Source organism: Ciona robusta, chromosome 5, assembly GCF_009617815.1.
Source record: "Ciona robusta chromosome 5, ASM961781v2".
NCBI classification, from domain to species: domain Eukaryota; kingdom Metazoa; phylum Chordata; class Ascidiacea; order Phlebobranchia; family Cionidae; genus Ciona; species Ciona robusta.
This window is the reverse complement of record NC_143239.1, coordinates 6,018,614-6,038,930: the sequence shown is the minus strand read 5'-3', so window position 1 is coordinate 6,038,930 and position 20,317 is coordinate 6,018,614. Positions and strand designations below refer to the sequence as shown.

At 43.1% G+C, this 20,317-nt stretch overlaps 1 protein-coding gene across 2 annotated transcripts; it reads right to left on the bottom strand.

Annotated features, from left to right (window-relative positions):
* Window positions 1-897: 897 nt before the first annotated feature.
* On the bottom strand, window positions 898-17,284 carry LOC149736002 (repulsive guidance molecule A-like). Of its 2 annotated transcripts, none has more exons than XM_089877729.1 (5): window positions 17,111-17,284; window positions 12,840-12,946; window positions 6,717-6,937; window positions 4,981-5,546; window positions 898-2,638 (listed from the first exon to the last, which is right to left on the bottom strand). In XM_089877729.1, exons 2-5 carry the CDS (start codon window positions 12,869-12,871, stop codon window positions 1,394-1,396), a joined length of 2,064 nt encoding a protein of 687 aa, XP_089733855.1. In that variant the 5' UTR covers window positions 12,872-12,946; window positions 17,111-17,284; the 3' UTR covers window positions 898-1,393. The 2 variants fall into 2 exon arrangements, with proteins under 2 accessions (XP_089733855.1, XP_089733856.1); XM_089877730.1 differs by lacking the exon at window positions 17,111-17,284 and adding an exon at window positions 11,172-11,516.
* Between the last annotated feature and the right edge of the window lie 3,033 nt (window positions 17,285-20,317).

Genomic DNA, 20,317 nt, shown 5'->3' with positions numbered 1-20,317 from the left:
TCAAACGTCCCGACGCCGCAGGCACTTTAATACGAAAAGGAGTTCTCTTTACGGGTAAGTGTGTTAAAGCCAGGCCTTTTACTTCGCCCACCATGATCTAACTATACTCATACATTCACTAACATGTATCAATGTTCCTACAACCGGTACTATGTGGCACGGGGTACTTCAACTCTAATTACTCAATACACGATAACAGTTAGTTTTAATAGCATCCTTTAATAGTTATCGAATCGACCGCAAACAAATCGACGCCAAAATTCTTTAACCGCACCACTGCGCCGTGAGGTAGTTATCATTTTATGGCAGTTTAATTAAATTCTGCTTGAATCCGGCCAAGTCATCCCCACCCAGTATATTACACAATGGAACTTCTTGCATTCCTTGTCCTTGTAAACACAGGTTAATTTCCGAATATAAAGCCAGGGTAAATAGCCCCGCAACCCGGAACGGGGAGAATGAGACGCTGCAGCTTTTAAGGCATATCACCTCCTCATCGGAGTAGATTGCCCCTTTTTAAAAAGAGAGCCTTGCTTCTGAGCAGTGTTTGTGCGCAAGGAGCACATGATAATTGCGTTTACCTAGACTCCCGGTCGCCCGCGCTTGTCACGGATAGCAGAAATGTCTGCTTATCATACGCTGCCTATGTAAAAACGTACGTTGAACTTTTGATGTGGACTTATTTGCCGTGCACGGGTAGCCCACAGTCGAGTTGACTCATACACAAAACCAGTCTTCTACTGCATACGGGTTATGCAGCTCCGGAAACACAAACGGCTCTATGATGTAACAGGTAAAGTATCGTTTACAACCATAAAACAAAGGGTCTACTGTCGTTAAGATTTTAAATTTCCGAAAGTGTTACATTTGTTTACCGTAAACTAACGAACAAAACCGTTGGATTGGAACGTATACTTTATTGTTTTGACGTAACGAGTAGGAACAAACAAAAAAAAACAAAGAAAAGTAAAAAAGAAAAAGATAAAGCACCTTCTGAGTTCAAGAGATGCTGTTTTTGTAGGTAAGCTGGATATGCGATCCAGTTACTGTATCAGCTGTATTAACTTGAATTTCATGATGAAAGGGGGCGGTCTTTCGGAACGAAGAGGCGATCGAGGGTGCGTCTATGTTTTCAAAGGCCATGCATTTGAAGACTGGGCGAATTGGCGCGGCAGATAAACCGCGTTATCAGAAAATATACGCTTCACGACGAATTACACCTTTCACTGGCATAGAATTACGTTCAACGAGAGCCGCGCATCTGCTTTAAGCTAAGCAGGGTAGCAGCAACAGAACGAACATTGACGAAACGAAAAACATCGATTTCGAGAAGTAAAGTATTGCAATTGAGGTGAAAAAGTAAAACAAAAACAAAAATATAAAACGCCGGGTGCTACGATTTTATGCAGTTTAATGGAGTAGTGCTGAAAAAGTCTTCATAATTTAAAAGGGGGCTCATTTGGCCTTTAGTTACGCAACGAACGTTTGTATGTGTTTTCTTAACAGAGTCGTTGCAAGAACTCCAGCCGTTTATGAAAACACAAGTCAGTACTGCACAAAGCAGAATCACGAAGCTGTTGGCTTGACTACGCCTACTACTACTAGTAGGGTTCTCTTCCACAACCGGCGCCACTGTAGTGCAACCTCTGCTTCGAGCTTTTGACTCAAATGGCTCCCAGGTCCTAATGACCACTAAAGATGCTCCCGGAGCACTGTCACGGAGTGTATGTGTCCTCCGAACGTCTTCTAAAGCCGCTCTTGCGGATAACGTAAAATTGACATCGCCTGTCGTCAGGAGATCAAAAACGCACGAATCGAAATAAAAGTTTGAAGTGCCGACGTCCTGGTCCTCCAGGCACGGAGGAACGTCGCTTACACCTCTTTTCGACTTCCGATGTTTTCGATTTCTGTTTCTGTGATGGTGTTTGCCGCGACCGAGCCGACGATTTCTTGCCCCGGGTTTCTTTCGTCGCTTCGGTTCACTATTCGTTCCATCCAATGAAATTATGAGTTGCTGTACGGTTGGGACTTGCTTTCCGTTGATTTGATGATGTCCCTGGTCCTCTGAAGGAACAAGAGAAGAGAAAGCAGCTGAAGACTGCGCATGCGAGAGCTGGTTTACTTCATCTGAGTCGGTTTGACCATCTTTGTTGCCCACTTCATCTATAGGGCTAGTTTCAGCCAACATTATCTGTTGGCATTTTTGTCGAGCCTCTTCTTCCGTGAATATTTTCTTTTGTTCCGCTTTTGGGACAGGTGGAATAGCGGCGTTTCGCGTTGAGCCTTTCGTGCCTGGAAGGAGCGTGTTTCCGTGGCCTTTATTGCTCGCTTTGAGATCAATACGATGCCGAGATGGGCAGCCTTGAACACATAGTTGTCGTGATGGATCAAGGCCTTCTATGAATTCGTGCGGCATCCGTATAGCGAATGTGAGGAAGCTCCCGACCTTTCGAATGATGATTGTGGTTCCGATGAAACGAACTTGGATTTCGACATGCCGGCCAGGGATGACCTCGTCCACTGAGACGCTTCCGCTACTGATTGTGCCGTCGGTAAAAGAAGGCGACAACTTTGAGTTATTGGCAAGGTAGAACTTCTGTTCGGTGCATGGACTCGATGCTTTTATAAGAACGGTGATCTGTAAAAACACAGAACGTTAAAAAAGAAAAAAAATGAGTCTAAAATTAGAAAACTACGTTTTCATTTTTTTGAAAGGTTTTTTTTCAGTCTATTTTTTAAAGGTTTAAAAGCTCGGTTGATACAACTGGTTTGGTGTGGCGTTACCAATTCTTCGCCTTACTGCTTATTTGAAAGCCACGAATTTCTTTCGGTCACGGATGGCCGGGTGAGAAAATTAAACAAAAAAACGAAGCGAGTCCCGAAGCGGGCCAATGTTGGAATACGTGGCGGTGAAGTGGCGCTGTGTAGTGGGATTAATCGAGCGACTCAACAGTTTTGGACGAAACAAAGAGCTGGCGTTGCGGAAATCGGGTCTCCCCACTTGTTATGTGTTTAGTTTGAACGTCTGTTAGGCTCGCCTCGCAATTGTGATCCATGAAAAGGTAAAACTACGTTACGAAATCCGAAAATTGGAGCTCCGAACTCGGGGTATTTGAATTTGACAACAAAATAACTCAAACGGTTGCGCTTTACTGAGACTGGCGCCGGAACGTTTTGGGCTCCGGCGCGAGAATCAACGCTATCTGATTCGTACACCAGGTGTTGGTCTCTTATGGAAGCAATGACCTGGTCCGATACCGGAACGAAATTCGACTTTTTAACTCATTTTCCGTTACGAGCAATAAGATTGGAATGTTTGCAATACTTAAACGCTGCGATCGGGCTGAAATTGGTACTCAGGAGTCGCAATGACGAATGACGCTTTCGTGGTTAATCACACGCCTGATGTGCAAAAATCGCACCCAACCTGGTGAAATAGTAGCGGCCCCTGTAACCACAATAGGCCTCTCATAGCTTGAGCGTTGTAGTGAAGTGGTGCTCCACATTTTCGGGTGTGAAGAGTTTTATTTCAATACAGCTGTCGGGCTACTCGGTGCGTGTGACGTTCTTTCCCGTGAATGCTCGAGAACTTTTTCGACTTCGAAGTGTGATTGTTGCGCCATTGTTTATAGCGACCGAACCACTTTGTAATGCGACAAGTGCAGAGAAATCACACGTACGCTGATATTTGAGACGGCAATTAAAACAGCTGGATGTGTTTACAGTTACAGTTTCACACGGATACGGATTCAAACTTAGCAAAGCAGCGAAATTACACATTTCCATATACTTCTATCAACAACTGAACGCCCAGTAGCATCTTACTTGAAGTCAAAAAAGCGACATCTGTTTCAACAGAACATAGGATTTTACCGCTTCGAGGTTGGATTTAATTATAGTTTGGGTAAAATAAACGCTAATAGGTTGAAGCCCAAAAGAGCCAGTAATGGCGGCACTGGTCGAAGTGATAACACCCCAGACGCTAAGTTGACGCAAATCAATGTCAAGTTGATTCTCTATAATCTGTGGTGGTCGGAATCCCATGGGAAAGCATGCCCGTCAGTTTCGCGCCTTTAACTAACTTCAAATAAAGATGAGCACTTTAATATTCCAAAAGCAATGTCGACCAGCGCCAACTCGCACAGCCACAGGGGAAACGACTCCGATATTAAATAATAATATAAGCGACATAGACAAGTAAGCAGCGTCAACTGAGTTGGCGTAATGAGTAACATGCTAACTTGCTTATATACCAGCACACTGGGTAGAGTTATAAGCGCTGTACAAAAATCTTCACATTAGGAATAGATTTACGTCTACAGTGGCATATCTTTTTATACAAGAATTTCAAATTTGTTTTTTTAAACACAGGATTTCTATTGGTTATGTATAAGTAATGTCTTTTTTATACAAATTTTACAAACATAAAATTTAGCATAAAAATTTAATCGAATTTTTAATGGGTTTATAGCTGCGGGTAACGTTTATTGGTCTCAAAACAGTTTCCGCCCTACTTTATACTAAACCACAGGCAGTAAATCGTTGTGGATGGATTCTTAATTAAACGGAAAACATCGCATCATGGGGCAGTAAAACGGAGCCCGCGCCCGCGCCCGCTAAGAATTTCGGTTAATATTTAACTTGATATTACGATCTGACATTCGTATTCCAACAGCGTTGTGGGTCTGACAAGGACGGCAAATGCTTTCGCGAATAAGATTAGTGCGTTCGTCCGAGCACTCTGTTCAAATAGATCGAATGATACGATAACATCGTTCGAGCACGCATTGCTCTTCGTGTTCAAATAGACCTTGCGTTATATATGCGAGAGCGCGTTTATGGTGACTCCATGCGCCTATTAGCTTGTACTGGCGTGCTAATACTTAAGGGACCTTGGCTCGCGAATTAAAACAACGAGTCTAAGGGGGCATACATAAATAAATATTAAATACCATACCGGTTATTGCAACTTTATCTTACCTTGGTGGTTGCTGTGACGGCGCTACCATTGGTGACAGGGATGTTGGTTGCCATGACTACGAGGTAATCGTTGTCTATAAGCGGCCACGCTTTTACAACATTGCAGGTAAAAAATTCGTCGTGGAATGTCCGCAAGTGTGGATCACCGAACATACCACAATGTCGGAAGGCCGATTTTCCTGTATAGGTACAAGTGTCACCTTCCACTGCTGCCTCGTCTTCTGGAAAATGTCGTTTCGGTGGCATGGTAGTGGTGTTTTGTGGTGGAGGCTTTGTCCTTGGGGTTGCAGTGGTTCGGGGCGGGTTTTTGGTCTTAGAGTTCGTGCAGCTGTATTCCTCAAGCTGTCTTGAGTTTATGTGTTCGACTGAATGAAAGAACAAGTTCCCTCTGCAAGGCAAATGGTTCTTGTCTATGCACCGGCGGTACTTTCTCAGTGCTCTGCACCGTTGCCGAGTTTGTTCGGCGAGTTTTGTTGGGGTTCTATCGTCCATACGCCGGATCCTTCGGTCCGCCCGCTCATAGGTTTTAACACACTTAGTGAAACTGCAGCGGGAGTCGGAGAGAACTGTAAATAAAGATATAGCTTTAGCTCATCTGGGAAAACAAGACTGGTCACAAATTAAACAGCGCAGTAAATTTAATAAAAATCTGTCAGTTCGGCCTCGTTGACAGGAAGTTGTTTTATGCCTCAAGATTACGTGCCTGCGGGTTCTCCTACAGCACGTTAGTGTGTGGACACAGGGCTGGTCAGCGATAGACGAGAGGACATGAACAATCAGAGCGCAAGACAAATATTATGGGACCGTAAAAACTCGCCAAACCCTCGAGTCTTCGGCTTACGTAAGCAGTTTAACCTACTTCAGCGCAAAATGGGGATAGTCGTAAATCAGATTTTTCTGCTAACAGGTTCGCAACGCGACTGCTATTTTAGGACGTTTTAATATTGGACGAACTTGCTCGGAATGTTACAGCAGTTAAACGTGACACTTTTGAGTGGCTCTTACCGGCGTAGCTACCGCCAGACTTTAATGATATGTTTTTGGCTGCAGATCCAACTCTAGTTTGGGTTCCAGCTGAAATTCGCAACCCCTCCATTATGAAGCAACAAACATCACTGATGACAGAGCGCAAGCCTTATCAGGGCTGTGTTAGCACGTTTGGATCGAATAAACTATTCCATTGATCGCACCCAGTACCCTTAACACGGCTTCTGCGCGCCTCGCCGGGGTAAAAATAACAGTCAAACCCATGTTTAGCGTGACGTTACAAGATTGTGTTTCCAGGTATTAATGCGTTGCCAAAAGCACCCAGACAGCGGCGTCTTCATCAGCGCAGCATCTCATTATGAGCGTACACCGTGCGTGACAGAACTTAGCGGTTAAAGCTATTAGGTTAACATAACTTAAAACGTGTGCAAATGGGAAACGTAACGTAATTGAACGAATGATTATTGTTTGCACACTTTAGGAACCAAAGCCCATTTTAAAATTCGTTTTCTTGTTGGTGTAATCCACTTAGGCGTTTGGCATCAACCGAGCACACAGCATTAGCTAACTACGGCTTAAATTTAACACGGAGAAGGTATACATAATAACAGAGTACGGCAATGGCTTTCGCTTATTCACGGTGGTGATGGGTACAAGCGAATGTCAAGAGCAAAGCACGCGATGGGCGAGATAAGACGGTGGTGGTATTAAGTTTCATGTTTTTCTGCAAGTACTACTGAAAGGCTTACCTGAAGTAACAAGAAGTGCAAACACGAGGAGGTAGAAGGCGGTCGAAGGTCCAGGGAAGACAACAGAGGTCTTCCGGATCCTACAAAACAACCTTTTCCCCATCACCGTCCATTTAGACCGGTCCAGTAGATACTGGGGTAAAATAGGGGGCTGGGGGCCGATGTGGGGGGTAAGCTTCTCGATGACTGGGTCAGCGGTACGGGTCACTGCAGGGATGGGTCTGTGAACAAAAAAAAGGCGGATTTGTAAACCAAGTAGGTTACCATTAGCAGCATAGGTTTAAAGGTTGCTTTTAGTTTTAGGGAGATATCAAGTAACGAACAGGTGTTCGTGTGTCTGTGTCTAATGAACACAAAATCTCCGTGTTAAAATGTGCGCCGACTTCTGTTACAACTTAGGCGGAAAAGTTTGGTAACTTAGATTACTTTGGGGTTAGGCTGTGAGCTATCGTGGCCGGTACATTAGGCAAGCTGGATGGGCAGCACCGTAACGGTAGGCAAACACCAACCAGTTCTTTATTTGAAAGGGAAACTAAACGTAACTGCGAGTTACTGGAGTGAGTGTCAAGTTAGTGTGAGATGCTGGATTCTTAACCCTTTTGGCTTTTCACGAACTGCACCTACCGCACACCGGCAAGGTTTCTTCGGTTAAACGCTTTGCCCGATTATCCATTAATCTGTCATATTTTAAAAGCGTGCTTTCTCTTGCGGTTAGTACCAGCACTTAAGACCCTCGAAAAGCTTTGATAAAGGGGTTTCTGTACATGGTTGCGAAAGTACTTGATCGGGCAACGGCTTGGCAGTGTAATTGCGACTTGCGCTCACTTCTGCTACGGCTGAACGGGGCTAGTCACGCAGGTATGTGGCATGAGTCGTATTTGTGTAACTTAGTTGCCTTAATAAGGCCAGTAGGAACTCGGAAACATGCCTAGCATTGAAAACAGCTAAACACTGGAACCAAAACACTAAATAAAGGCGCCGGATGTCGCCCACATTATTTTGTTCCGCACTCTGCATCGATCAGCCGGGAGCGAATAATTAAAATGACTTTTATTATGAACGGTTCACTTGGCTGGCTTATGTGTCATTTCGAATGAGGCTGGATTAGCCACAGAAAATAGTTCTTGCGACACTGTTGGCCGCTTTAACTACGGCAAACATTCGCTACAAAGGCGCAGGTGGCGAGGGCTATGATTATTAACGAGGCCTTTATCCAATATTAATAGGCGCGCCGACAAAGAACGAACGTGCTTGCCGATAAAACACGATATTTGAACTGAACAATAGAAACACCTGGACCGGATGAGTGATGAACCCGTAACGAGCATCGTAACACGTCCCCTGTTTCCTTTATGTTCGACCCGGTAATAACGAACGATCAACAGAAAATACCGAGCTGTGACAATATAACGACCTGAATTGGTTTTCGTAGCGAGTCGCGGGTATTTATACAATTCAAGACCGTGGTTTATCATCATCGGCGACCGTCGCAAGGAAGGAGGAAATTAGAAGCAGTTTGCCCGAGGCCATTCACACCTAGGGCTCTCATGCACAACAAACAAAAGGCCTCTCGCACCTGGCCTGGCTTATTTCGAAACACAAAACCTGCGGCACCGAATGTGGTATTACCAGACAAATCATACACGTTTCTGCGTGGGCATGATAGCGAAAATACTATTCAGCCGTCGTCACTTCTAGGAAAATGTTCATTAAACTTTAATTGCGCGCGCGGGCTTCGCCGTCATAGTTGGTAATAATACGCTCCCAAATCACGGGCTACAGGATTCAAATAACAGCCGTATGTTTGCACAGGTGGGCTCCGAGGAAGCAATGTTTATCCAAAAATAAGAATAATTAAAGTGAAGCACATCAAACATAGGACGCCAATGAAAAACACCGCATATCCTTAAGCGGATGGGCGAGGGAAAAGTGGGAATAAAATGATAAAACGACCCCATGATCTTCGTATTCAATTGAAAGGCGCGGCATTAAATTAGTAGGCGGCGTCAGATACATACCTAGGTAACTGGGCGCAGATGCGGAACGGGTTTAATCCAGTTTTAACCGGAATAAGACGGTAAATATATCAATAACAGAATGCGGACGGTGCCTGGCCTTGGTACTTAAATAGTTGTTGTCGCATACTATGTATTAGGAACTTAAGGGTGGTGGAAATGTATCGTGAGAACGATGGGCTCTGACGTAATTAGGCGCTCGGTAACAGAACTGTTCACAGGTGACCCGTGACCCCAAGCCGCTCCAAATACCAGCGGGAGAAGCGGCGGCCTCACAGGGTCAGGACTCTAGCAGTTGTCACAAAACAAGACATATCAGAAGAGTATTACACGCGGTGCTATTTCAAGTTTCAAATATATTTCAATAGTGTGGGGTGGGGGAAGACGGTACACCTTGGTAGCACATAATATCCAAATATCCTGGTCGTGTTTTAAACAATTAACAACGGTTTATGGGAAGTCGTGTTTACTGCCAAATGAAACGAGACAATAGAACAAAAAAGTGTCCCATCTTACCCCACCTACTAATATATAAATGTTTCTTTAAAAACATGAGGGGTATGGCTGAATGTGCATCGGGGTGCCAGCTATGTGCTGTACTTGCTTGTCGGGTATAGATTATCAATACAGCAGTGACATAACATGGCGGAGTCATTAACTTTATTAAAACAGCGGTCGTTGAAGTGATTACTCTGGTTCATGGAAGACCAACTTAATTCGTCACGGTCGGGTGTCGCGTTCGGAAATTACTGAGCGGTAACAAGATAGCCGTGAAACAGAACGGAGAAGCATCGTCCGTCCAAGGTAGAGGAGATCCTTCGACCCCGAGACAGCCGCTCTGTTTGTGTGGGTCTGATCGTCTTACCCGCACCTGGAGCTTGTTCCCAAGCGTTTTCGGTAGCAAGGGCGTTTAGGTTGGCAGAGCCAGTGGTGCATATTTGCGCCTGAACAACCACCGAGGTCCCACACCCCGTAGCCCTTTATTCAATCTATCCAGAGCGATTATGTAATGTGTACGTTTCCGATAGCCTGCGGTACACATTATTCCCACTTGGACCTTTGCCGGCGGCTAGAAGCTAAGGGGCTATACAACAATAACTTGGTACTATTTAGACTTCGTTTTGACTAAATGGCGATAATCTGATAAACCGACACGTGCTCGTAATATTGTGGCACAGCAGATAGTCGTCTGGAAATATTTATTACAGGAAACCGCCTTTCGGCGAGCTTTGTTTTCTTTTCATTCCGAATCAAAATAACGATTTCATACCCGCAGAGCGCCGGAAAAGCGAGAGAAGAATTAAACTTACGAGTAGCGAATATTTGGGACAGTCTGGGACACTTTAGGCTTGATACTTCTTAAGTCTAAAAGGTAGAAGGAACTTGTGTTACCCAAACAACGAGACTACATTCATTGAGAATAGCCAACTTTTCGTAACTTTACCCGACGTCATTGTTGTTGGTCGACTAGGGGTAAAGCGGTCGCCTTTGTTGTTTTAGTGTAAATGCTATCAACAGGTCCCACTTTGTAACACGTCTAATTAAGAAAGACTTCCAGAACCATTCAAGAGCGACGCACTCGCTGATCAATGGACACCAACAATAACGAAAGCTACCCGCTGACAACTTGCTTGAAATTGAAAGGGAAGAATTTTATCTCTTGCCCCAAAGCTACACCAGCGTGAACGCGGGTCCTGTTATATCACTGGGCCGGCGAGGGAGCATTTGAGGTTTAATCAATCTTGTTTGAGCGTCTGACTAACCGCCGCTGAGTGTAGCATCCAAGCTCAAGTAGTTAAGGCTAAAGTTCACTGTAAGCCTTTTATCTAAGGTCCCGGAAGTAGCAGTGCACGCGATCGCTTGTGGGGATTGGGTTTCATTAATACGCTGGCCAACGAAATTCGGGCACTTGGGGGGGATAAGTCAAGCCTGGTTGGGTTAATCCCAGCGAGCGATTTGTTGACACGAGCAACTGACTTCGTCAAGCCTCGAATTAGATTGTCCACGCGTTGGAACGAGTCTTAGGAAACCGGCATTTAATTACAACGACCCCTCCCGCAGCAAACGCAAGCATTGCCATTGGAGCGTTTTATGCCAAGCGGACACGAGACGCAAACAATAGCAACAATTGGAAGTTAATAAAGTTACAATCATGCGGCGGAAGAGGCTGTTAAACTGTAACATTCTTGACCAACTGCCAAATTAACTGTTTACGCACCTTAGAGTTACCGGCGATTCAAACCACGAAAACATAAACTATTCACGCTTTAACAAAAACAAACACAAATAACCTGTAGCAGAATACGACTTACAAATTTACAGAAAACATCTAGACATACCCTTTTTGTAACTCGCTTCTAAGCCACAAATTCTCGCTGTCACGCAAACGACAATAGTAAACAGTTTACAGAAACATGTTGTTCTCTACTTGGTAACTAACCTGTGGCAAATCCGGGCCCGATTTGTCGCATAACCGCCCGGGAGCTCCGCGCCAGGCAAACGAGCCTCGATCTTGCTGGCTCTTGAGGCGTAAAATTACGGCTCAATTTTAATCGCAGTGACTAGGTGGAATAGTTTCGTCCAGTGATTGCAGGTCGCCCGCCGAAGCCGGCAATGATAATGCTTTGGGATGGAAACCACCAAGCAAAAAGGAGAGGCAGAAATAGGTGAAGAAACGCCTTTGAAGTTTCAAAATGGCGCCTTCTGGATTTGACTTCAGTCCGTTGTTGTTACTTAGATAAGTCCCTTGACGTCACATCGAATTGTAATTTACGACCCTATTAACCTGGGGCAGAAGGATCGAGTTGGTAACGGGTAACCGTCATTCAACAAATCTCTAAGCTATAACTAATAGGCGGCCGTGTACTTCAAACGTACTAACCGCATTTAAAGACCACACAACGCCGTTTATAAACCCTCACAACTGACATCGCGTTCACTATTTGCCTTTCCTATTTACCAAAATATTAATGAAATACCAGGGCAATAGAAATCATATATCACTTCTATATTTCTAATCTACCTGGCTGATTGACAGTTCTTCGGTTTAAACAGTCGTAACTTCTACTGTTAACTATTTAAGTATCTATGCACTGAAGAACAATATAGCAGACTAGTCCCAAACCACAGCATAGACAGCCAGCTCCTTTGGAACGTGGTTGGCGAAAAATGGCTGAAATTAAGTGTTCTGTGTCACCTGCAAAAACTTGTTGAATGGAGTGTTCTCTCTGAGAGCTATTACCTCGCGCGTCATAGCTCCAAGCAGTCTCTTTATTTGTACGAGCCGCGCTTTCGCGATCTCACGCGGCCTTCTCCCCGGTAGAAACAAAAAAGTTTTAACGATAAAGAGAAAAACGCGAAGAGGACAGAGAGCAGAAGAAAGGGAGATTCGCCGGAGCGTTTTGTTTACTTTTAACCCTCAATATCTCTCGCCATCTCGAGTAGGATTACAGGTTTCCAGTGCAGGTGCGTTACTCTTCTTATGTAAGAAACTGCTCCTGCTTTTCTCTTTCATAGAGGACTTAGCGCGATACTCGGCGGGGCGAGCGCGCGTTTGTTTGATATTTGTTTGGCGTGTTGCCGTATCGCACAAACAACTTCGCCGCAATTTGCATTAACATTTCAAAAATTACCACCAAAACTTCCAAACATAATCACCCCCTAAACTGCACATACCACGGCTCGCATTTCATGCTTAATATTTTGCAAATCTAAAATTCTCGGAATTTTGAAACCCCTAAAGTGTGAACCATCACATCAATCAACTACAGGCTTCCTCCAGCTCCAATCAACCGTTTTTCAATTCTCGTCAAAGATTGATATTTATGAAAACAAACGCCCCCAACAAACAAACATATATATAGGATGGGGTAAGATGGTACACCTATATTATACAGTAGGATGGGGGGAGGATCAAACTTCTTTTCATTCTATTTTTCGTCTCATTTGGTAGTAAACAAAAAAACTTTCAAAGAATTATAAATCCGCAACATCACGACTCCCATATACCGTGGTTAATTGTTTAAAACACGATCAGGATATTTGGATAGTATGTGCTAAAGGTGTCCCGTCTTACCCCTATACCTTTCAAAAGCCAAGATGAGCTCACCTTTTCCACGAGTACATAATGTTTAACTCCATTGCGGTGAAACACTTGGTACAAATATTGATCCTATTTAAGTTTCCTTTGCATGCTTAATCATTACCGGATCAGATCTGAAATTTAAATGTCATTTTTTATTACATTACAAAAATTAAAATGTTGGCGACATTTTTTATTACGTTACTCTCGTAAAACTTTCTCCAAATGCAGACGTCGTCTCTCATTACGTCATTTTCATATAAACTACATTAAATCACTGCGTTAGAGAGAATTAGACGCAATAATATATACAGAGAAGGCTCTGACGCACAAAATGCCAATTTTGAGGCAACTTAAACGTCAGAACATTTTAATCCTTTATTTCTCATCGATTGCGCGTTTAGAATCGCCGCTTCACTGATAGCTGTCCAGTATCGCGGCTTAAATGCAATTTAATTCGGCTCCGCCCGTCTTTATATAGCGGGTATACAGTATAATGGAAATTGCCCTTTCCATAACTTTGTACAGGTGTATAGCGTTCCAGGTGTCCGTAAAGCCTCCATGTCACGTAGAGGGACAAACGGGACGACGCATCACGATTGTGTTTGCCCTGTCATGAGACGAACAGCGACGATAAAGCACTCGAATGCGCGATAGCAAAATTCATTCGCATTTCCCGTTGATTGCGCTAGTTAGTTCGGATTGGAGCTAAATCCGGCCAAATTATAATCATGGCGACTTAGAGCCAACGACGCCTGCCGTTTATCGTTGTTTCGGCAACGTTCGAGGCTTTGCTGCTAATTGTTCCTAATCCGGAAAGCTCAATTATAAATAATCCGCTAGAAATTCGCTTTTGTGGGCGGAATAACGCGTGTTGTAGGCGGAAAATCTATTCTAATGAGATCACGTGTCGAATTCCTTTTTGTGTGCCACCAAAAACTGAAATTCCACAAAAATCATTCGCAATGTCATAACTGTTATGAACGAAACAAGGTTACGATTGGCAGTATTGATTTTAGGTGTCAATCCGACGAAACATTCTACGAAATGTTTTTAGCCGAACAAGCAAATTGGTTTTATTCGCACAGCAAACATAATACGATATATAAAATCCGTACTTTAATAATAAACAACGTACACTCAGTATATAGTGGGGTGGGGGGAGATGAGACATCTTTAGCACATAATATCCAATTAATTTGATCGTGTTTTAAACAGTTAACAACGGTCTACAGGAGTTTAATAATTCTTTGAATGTTCCTTGTTTACTACCGAATGGGACGGGAAAATAAAATGAAAAGGTGTCCCATCTTCCCCTATCCTACTATGTTACCTGCGCACTGGACTTTCGGAATCGAAGTCAGAAATTTACAATTTTAAAATCGACACCTCTTTATAGCGTATGGTGGCAAGAAAAATCAATCGTTCAGATAATTTCAAAGGCGCGAGATTTCGCTCCGTTTTAGCACGAACAACAAACAGGCCTGGACGGAGCTGTTTACTCCTCAAAGAAAAACAAGCAAAATTAGAAAGCAGACAAAAGAAAAAGTGACAGACAGCTGAGCCGGCACACCCGTATCTGTTCGCCGGATTGCTTAAGATTCCAAACCATACTGTTTGCTGAAAAAATTCTTGAATAAATCTATTGAAAAATTAGTCAAACCGTCACGATGGTGGTTTCCTATCATAAACCTAAGAATCGACTTTAAAATGGTCGTTCATCGGCTTATTTTATAGCATATTCACTACATAAATACCGCATACTATTCTTACATAATGCAATTTAAACTCGGTTGGTTTGCTCGTAAGCTCTATAAACACCACTGCGCTATTACAAACTCTCTTATCTAACACAGCATTTTTTTCTATGCTACGTTTTATAACGCACGCCTAACGTCCTGTCTTTTTTGAGTATTTTTAATAAAGGAACGTCAGGCCTTTATTAAAATTTGATTTCACAGTAGCAGCTGTCGACTTTAAACATTTGATTATTAAACAAAACTGACTGGATGCGTTCCAATACCTAAGGTTTCCAAAACACCTGGCCGTTACTTTATTGAATATACCCGTTGTTAAATGAAAAAACAGGGTTATTTTCTTCGTTCTAACAACGTTAAACAACCTGCACCTCGCTGAATTGAAAGCTCGCATGCCAGATCGTAATTAGAGTCGGAATGCGAAAATCCGGACAAACACGCAGTTCAAATTGACTTCTAAATTTTATTCCATTAGTCCAGCCACCCGTGATCTGAAGGCTAAAAAACGTGTCTGTTTCTCTAATAACAAATCCCTTACAGCTTTCAACAGCTCTTATTATAAGCTGGCATTAATTAAAAACCTAAACGCGTGGCCCAGCTGTGATGAGCTTGTGTTACTTCGTCACAAAGCAAGCTACTACTGATTCTAACTAGGCCACCTTCGCTTTGCCAAAACGTCGCGCATATAAATCAGCACAAGCATTTATAAAATCCTGGGCAAAACTGTATAAGACCAAAACTCTGAACGAAACTCAAACTCGTAGCGTCAAATATGTTAGCAGGCACTTTTTACTCCCAAATTTAAATTAGTTTTGAAACAGTGTTATGAGCCATCACATTCCGCTAATCGATGTGGCAGAAACTTTTTTCCCGGCGACGTGTTTATTGCCCTTTTCGGCGAGTATATATAGGCACCCGTACGTTTACCTTGGCGAAAAGATTGAATTGTTTTTAATCTATTTAAGCCTACTGCAACAGCTCACTGGTTTGCGTAAATACCGCCACCACAAAATGCGGTGTTTCTCTACATACACAGACGCGATCGCTTCTTCCTCGTAACTGTACTGACCATGGATGAAAGGCTATTAACCCCGGTAGTGAATACCACTTTTATACTACCATGGCATAACTCAGCAGAGGACAAACAATCTACAGCCCCTTTGTCAATGTGCATAACTCAGTTTCGAGAAGCAAATAGCAAATTTTAGAGCGCGGGCGTGAAGAGGTACCAGTGGGGTGCCGATTCAGGAACCATTTCGGTCGGCGAGAGTGAAAACGTCAGAATTTTTCGCAGCAGGGACCCATAATTTGACAGAAGACGTAATTCAAATGGAAACCGGCACTTTCAGGTCGGCGCCGATTTGGTTACGATCAATATGTATACGGTCACCTTGCTGCACCCGTGGTACACTGCACGTTTCGTAGCGCCTTTTTCGAAGCGGTACACAAACGCTTAGTAACGAGGCCCTTTTTGGTTATTGAAGGAAGCTTGAACATATAATAAGCAAAATTATAACTTTGAGCTTGGGCGAGCTCGATCGGCAATGTGTGTGGTTACCAAATGTAACGCTGATAGGAAATTCAGTCTTTATTTTTTCCGGGTAAAATGCTTTTAGTTTTTTTCTGCAGGAAATCGAATTTTACGCAAATTATAGCGGTGGAAATGGCGGTCGGTAATGCGGTCTCCTGTTGCGACAGTTCACAGTAATAGCATGCTAAGGGTTCGACTCTCAGCATGACTAAAGGCATTGCATGGCGACTGTAAAATCGAGTAGCGACCTCGAACGAATTGCTGGATCGGGTCACCAAAATTCTGGTGACGCTTGCTAAAGGTCACTTAACGGATACCGCCTAAGAAAATATGCTGACAGAAGCGAGTCTCGCTATTTTACATTTTAAAACTGAAACAGTAACACCAATGTAAACAGACACTACATATCATGTAATTAAGAAATATTAAACTTTTTATGTTATACCCAATGATAGATTTTTTACAATTATATTTTGTAATATTTTTTAATAAACCTTATCGAAAGTTTGTTTTAATTTTAAACTATTTCCGTTTTAACTACGAGCGTTTTCACGCTGTGGCTTAACACGCTTAAATTTCTGATGGCCCCACAAAGTTAGTTTTAAACTTTACTGTGCGCATTTAAAATGATAACAATCTTACGAAAATAACTTGTGTCAGAAGAAAATTATTGAGAGGAAAATATGATCCGGTGCCACAAAAATGTAACAGATAAAAACGTCCGGCAAATTGTATAAAAGATTTATATTTCGCCTAAATGGCATCGTCAGTCGAGCTCTTTTTTTAAATACAATTTGAATTGAGAGAAAACTATGTACAGTAGGGTGGGGAAAGATGGAACACATTTTCATTCTACTTTCTTGTTCCATTTGGTGGTAAACAAAGAACATTCAAAGAGTTATATAGACCGTTGTTAGTTGTTTAAAAAATGTTCAGGTTATTTGAATATTATGTGCTAAACATGTCCCATCTCCCCCACTTTACTATACTAATAAAAACATGCAACAAACCTGTGGTAAACTCTTGGAAATTTCATTTGAAAACAGTTTCACTTTTGCTTACGTATCTCGCTAAGTTGTTCAATTATTTCTGCAAGCAGTGTAATGCTTTGAACTGATACATATAATCCCGTGTATGGTTTCAAAATACAGCGGGGTATATGTGCTTATAACTATCTAAGCTACTATATACTCTGTAATGCAGAAGCAATGTGAGCTTGTTCAATGCCGCAACGTAATGCTGTTGGATTGAAAGTCGTCACGCGTATGTGCGTATATATCTGTTCAGTCATATCTTTACTATCAAAAGCTGTTACTATATTTCACTGTTGCTTTATATGCAGAAAATGCGATGCAGAAAACAGGCGCCGTAATCCTAAAATGTATTTACGATAAAATGCTCGACAGAAAACCTTTCGAATCCAACATTCTCGGCAACTACAAGCTTAAGGGTAATCTGTACGGATGTGCTTACATAACCGCAGAGGTGGACTTACAACAAGAGCGAAAGCCTAACCAGAAATAATTTCTTTCCGTGACCAAACCCCCAGCGCAAAGGATTACCCACGTCTGTTACCCCGATCTGGTGTATTCTAACCATGAAAAAGTATTTACCTGACACAAGGCACAACCTACAGCGATGCTTCAAGCGCTCTTTACAACGAACTAGAAGATTACCCAACGCGTCCTATTCTCGCAACGGAAATGCCAAGTTATTTAGCCAAGTTTTTGTTGCGAGTAATTCAAACCAGTCGGTCGCTGAGCGATACTGGCTAACCCTCGTGACTGTATTTCTTGCGCTTAATAATTTATAACCTTGTAAGACGCGGTGTTAATGCCTCATCTAGAATGACGACCGTGAAGAATGCGGGGAGAGCACAGGTGTTTCACTCGCTTTTGTGTCGAGACGAGATGACAATAATGTCGTTGGGTGTTCTTCGTGTGCTGCCTTGTAAAAGGGTAGCAAAGTTATGGGAGTGGCTCGTAAGGGTCAATTCTGGGGAACGGCATTTTTAGTCGAAATTAAGTATGGTGTACAACTGTACATGGCCCTTCCAACCCGCGCGGGAGCATGAAGTTAATAAAACCGATAAACACATTAAAAGGTCGATAAAGCGACTCGTAAATATTTACCGTACCCATTATCTACGCTGTGCTAACAAGCATGGAAGACGTGTTCTCAACAGCGACGACATACTGACGCTTGCGCGGAGTGCGTCTGCTGCAAAAATAGGTGTACATCTTTGTACAGCGTCATTGGAATACGACCGCGATTAACCATTAACCTGACTGTTGTAACACGTGGGAAAGTGGAGAGAAATCAATGGCGACGCTACGCTTTATAACTAAAGCCGGGGAATGGTCCAAAATCTACCTACCAAACTGGCCAACAGGTAGGCGGCCCGCTGTGCCTGGTAGAGGTGACGAGTGATGCCAGTCGACCGCTTCTCCGAAGACGTTTTCTGTAAAGCCGTTGATATATCTACTTTAACGGCGATCGACACTGACGAAGTGGGACAGGTTGGATCGCTGTGCACGCGATGTATATGATCAACAAAACCGAGTGAACCACCAAAACCGACTGCGCCTTTTCTTGCTTTGTTTCGTAAACTCTACGACGTAAAAAGATCACGTCGAGACCGCCATGACACAATGGGAAAACTATGCGGCGAAGTTTTGAGGGAAATAACTGATCGTCTGGCATCAATTTTGTGTACCACTATTAATAGCTTGATTATCTGTGCAAATATGCTGGAAAATTCTAAGCCTGTTATCGAATATCTGATACTTCCACTGCCCTAGTTTCAGAGATATCGAACGGATGTCATATCGACAACAAATATGATCAGAAACAACGGAAGGCACCAATAAATCAATTTGTACAGGGCGTCCTTATTCACTTTGTTAACCCCTTCGAAAACAAAACGGTGTTGGTTGGAATGCATAAGACGATACCCGCTTCTCACAGCTAAAGTAGAAAGGGCCAAGTGAAGCACTTCACCCTCTAACGAAGCGTTAAGGCACCAAAACAACCTCTTGCTTTCGAAGTTGCCTTTACCCAAGTTGTTGCTACCGGACATTAGGTGATTGGTAGGGCGCGGAACGTGGGAACAATCCGCGTGGGAAGCGATAAAAGCAACACAGAAGGTGTGAAACTCTTTGCTTCGTCAATTGTTCTCTATTGTTTTACGTGAGAGCACTTTGTTCCAAGGACTGAGGTCGCTTGGTGACCAATGGACAATAATATGCCCACAACAGTAGGACAGGCTGTGTCGAACCTTACACCATGTGTTTTAAAAGCAGCAGAATCCGCACACAGCAGCTCGCGACCGTTGAAAAGGTATCGGGTATGATTATTACTCGCTCATCGCCACATTGAAATTTAATCCGCTGCGCTACCTATATTCTAAACCCCGCGCCGTGCACAGATGAAAGCGCCCTTTAGGAACAATACAGAAGTGTTTACAAAGTTCTTGCTGAATAAATAGTCGTGAGATGACCAGCTCACTTGGCGACGGTAATTGGTTGACATGGGGCTATGGTTCGGGGCGTATGAATGTGACTTTAAGCGGGGAATAATAACCCGCTTGCTATCATAATAATAAACACCTGAAAAGCTTATATTGGAACGGCAATATTACCCCTGTTGTGCTTATTTAACGTGTCGGAGCCCACGAAGCAAGCCAAAGACAGCAATCCACGTTATAGGAACAGCTGTGTTATTCTTACCACCAAGCAGTTCGAATCAAATTCTTCATTCGTTATTGCTTACCGGAATTTGGGGCTTGCAACGCTACTATAACTGCAGACGCAATCACTCAAACAGTCATCGAGTTTACGCAACGTATTCGCAATTGGTTCTGCCACGCCGTTCCAGCGCACGTTCTGCGAGTCGATGATGAAGGAACTAATATGACTGCAATTTATATGTCGCGACCTGACAAACCTATAAACGCGCTGTGCAATCCAAAAAAATAAACTAAACGGGTGTCGAATCGGCCAAATGCCACACACACTATATAGTAGGGTTGGGGAAGATGGGACACCTTTTCATTCTGTTTTCTCGTAACATTTGGTTGTAAACAAAGAAAATTCAAAGAATTATAAAACCGTATCCTCTTGACGCCCATAGACCGCTGTTAGTTCTTTAAAATACGATCAGGATATTTGGATATTCTGTGCTAAAGGTGTCCCATTTTCCCCCACCCTACTATATTT

Coding starts and splice junctions, on each gene's coding strand:
- LOC149736002 (XM_089877729.1), bottom strand. CDS start 12,871: ATGGAGTTAAACATTATGTACTCGTGGAAAAG. Junction 5,547..6,716: donor TGCACTTCTTGTTACTTCAG/GTAAGCCTTTCA, acceptor CTTTATTTACAG/TTCTCTCCGACTCCCGCTGC. Junction 2,639..4,980: donor CCGTCACAGCAACCACCAAG/GTAAGATAAAGT, acceptor GTGTTTTTACAG/ATCACCGTTCTTATAAAAGC.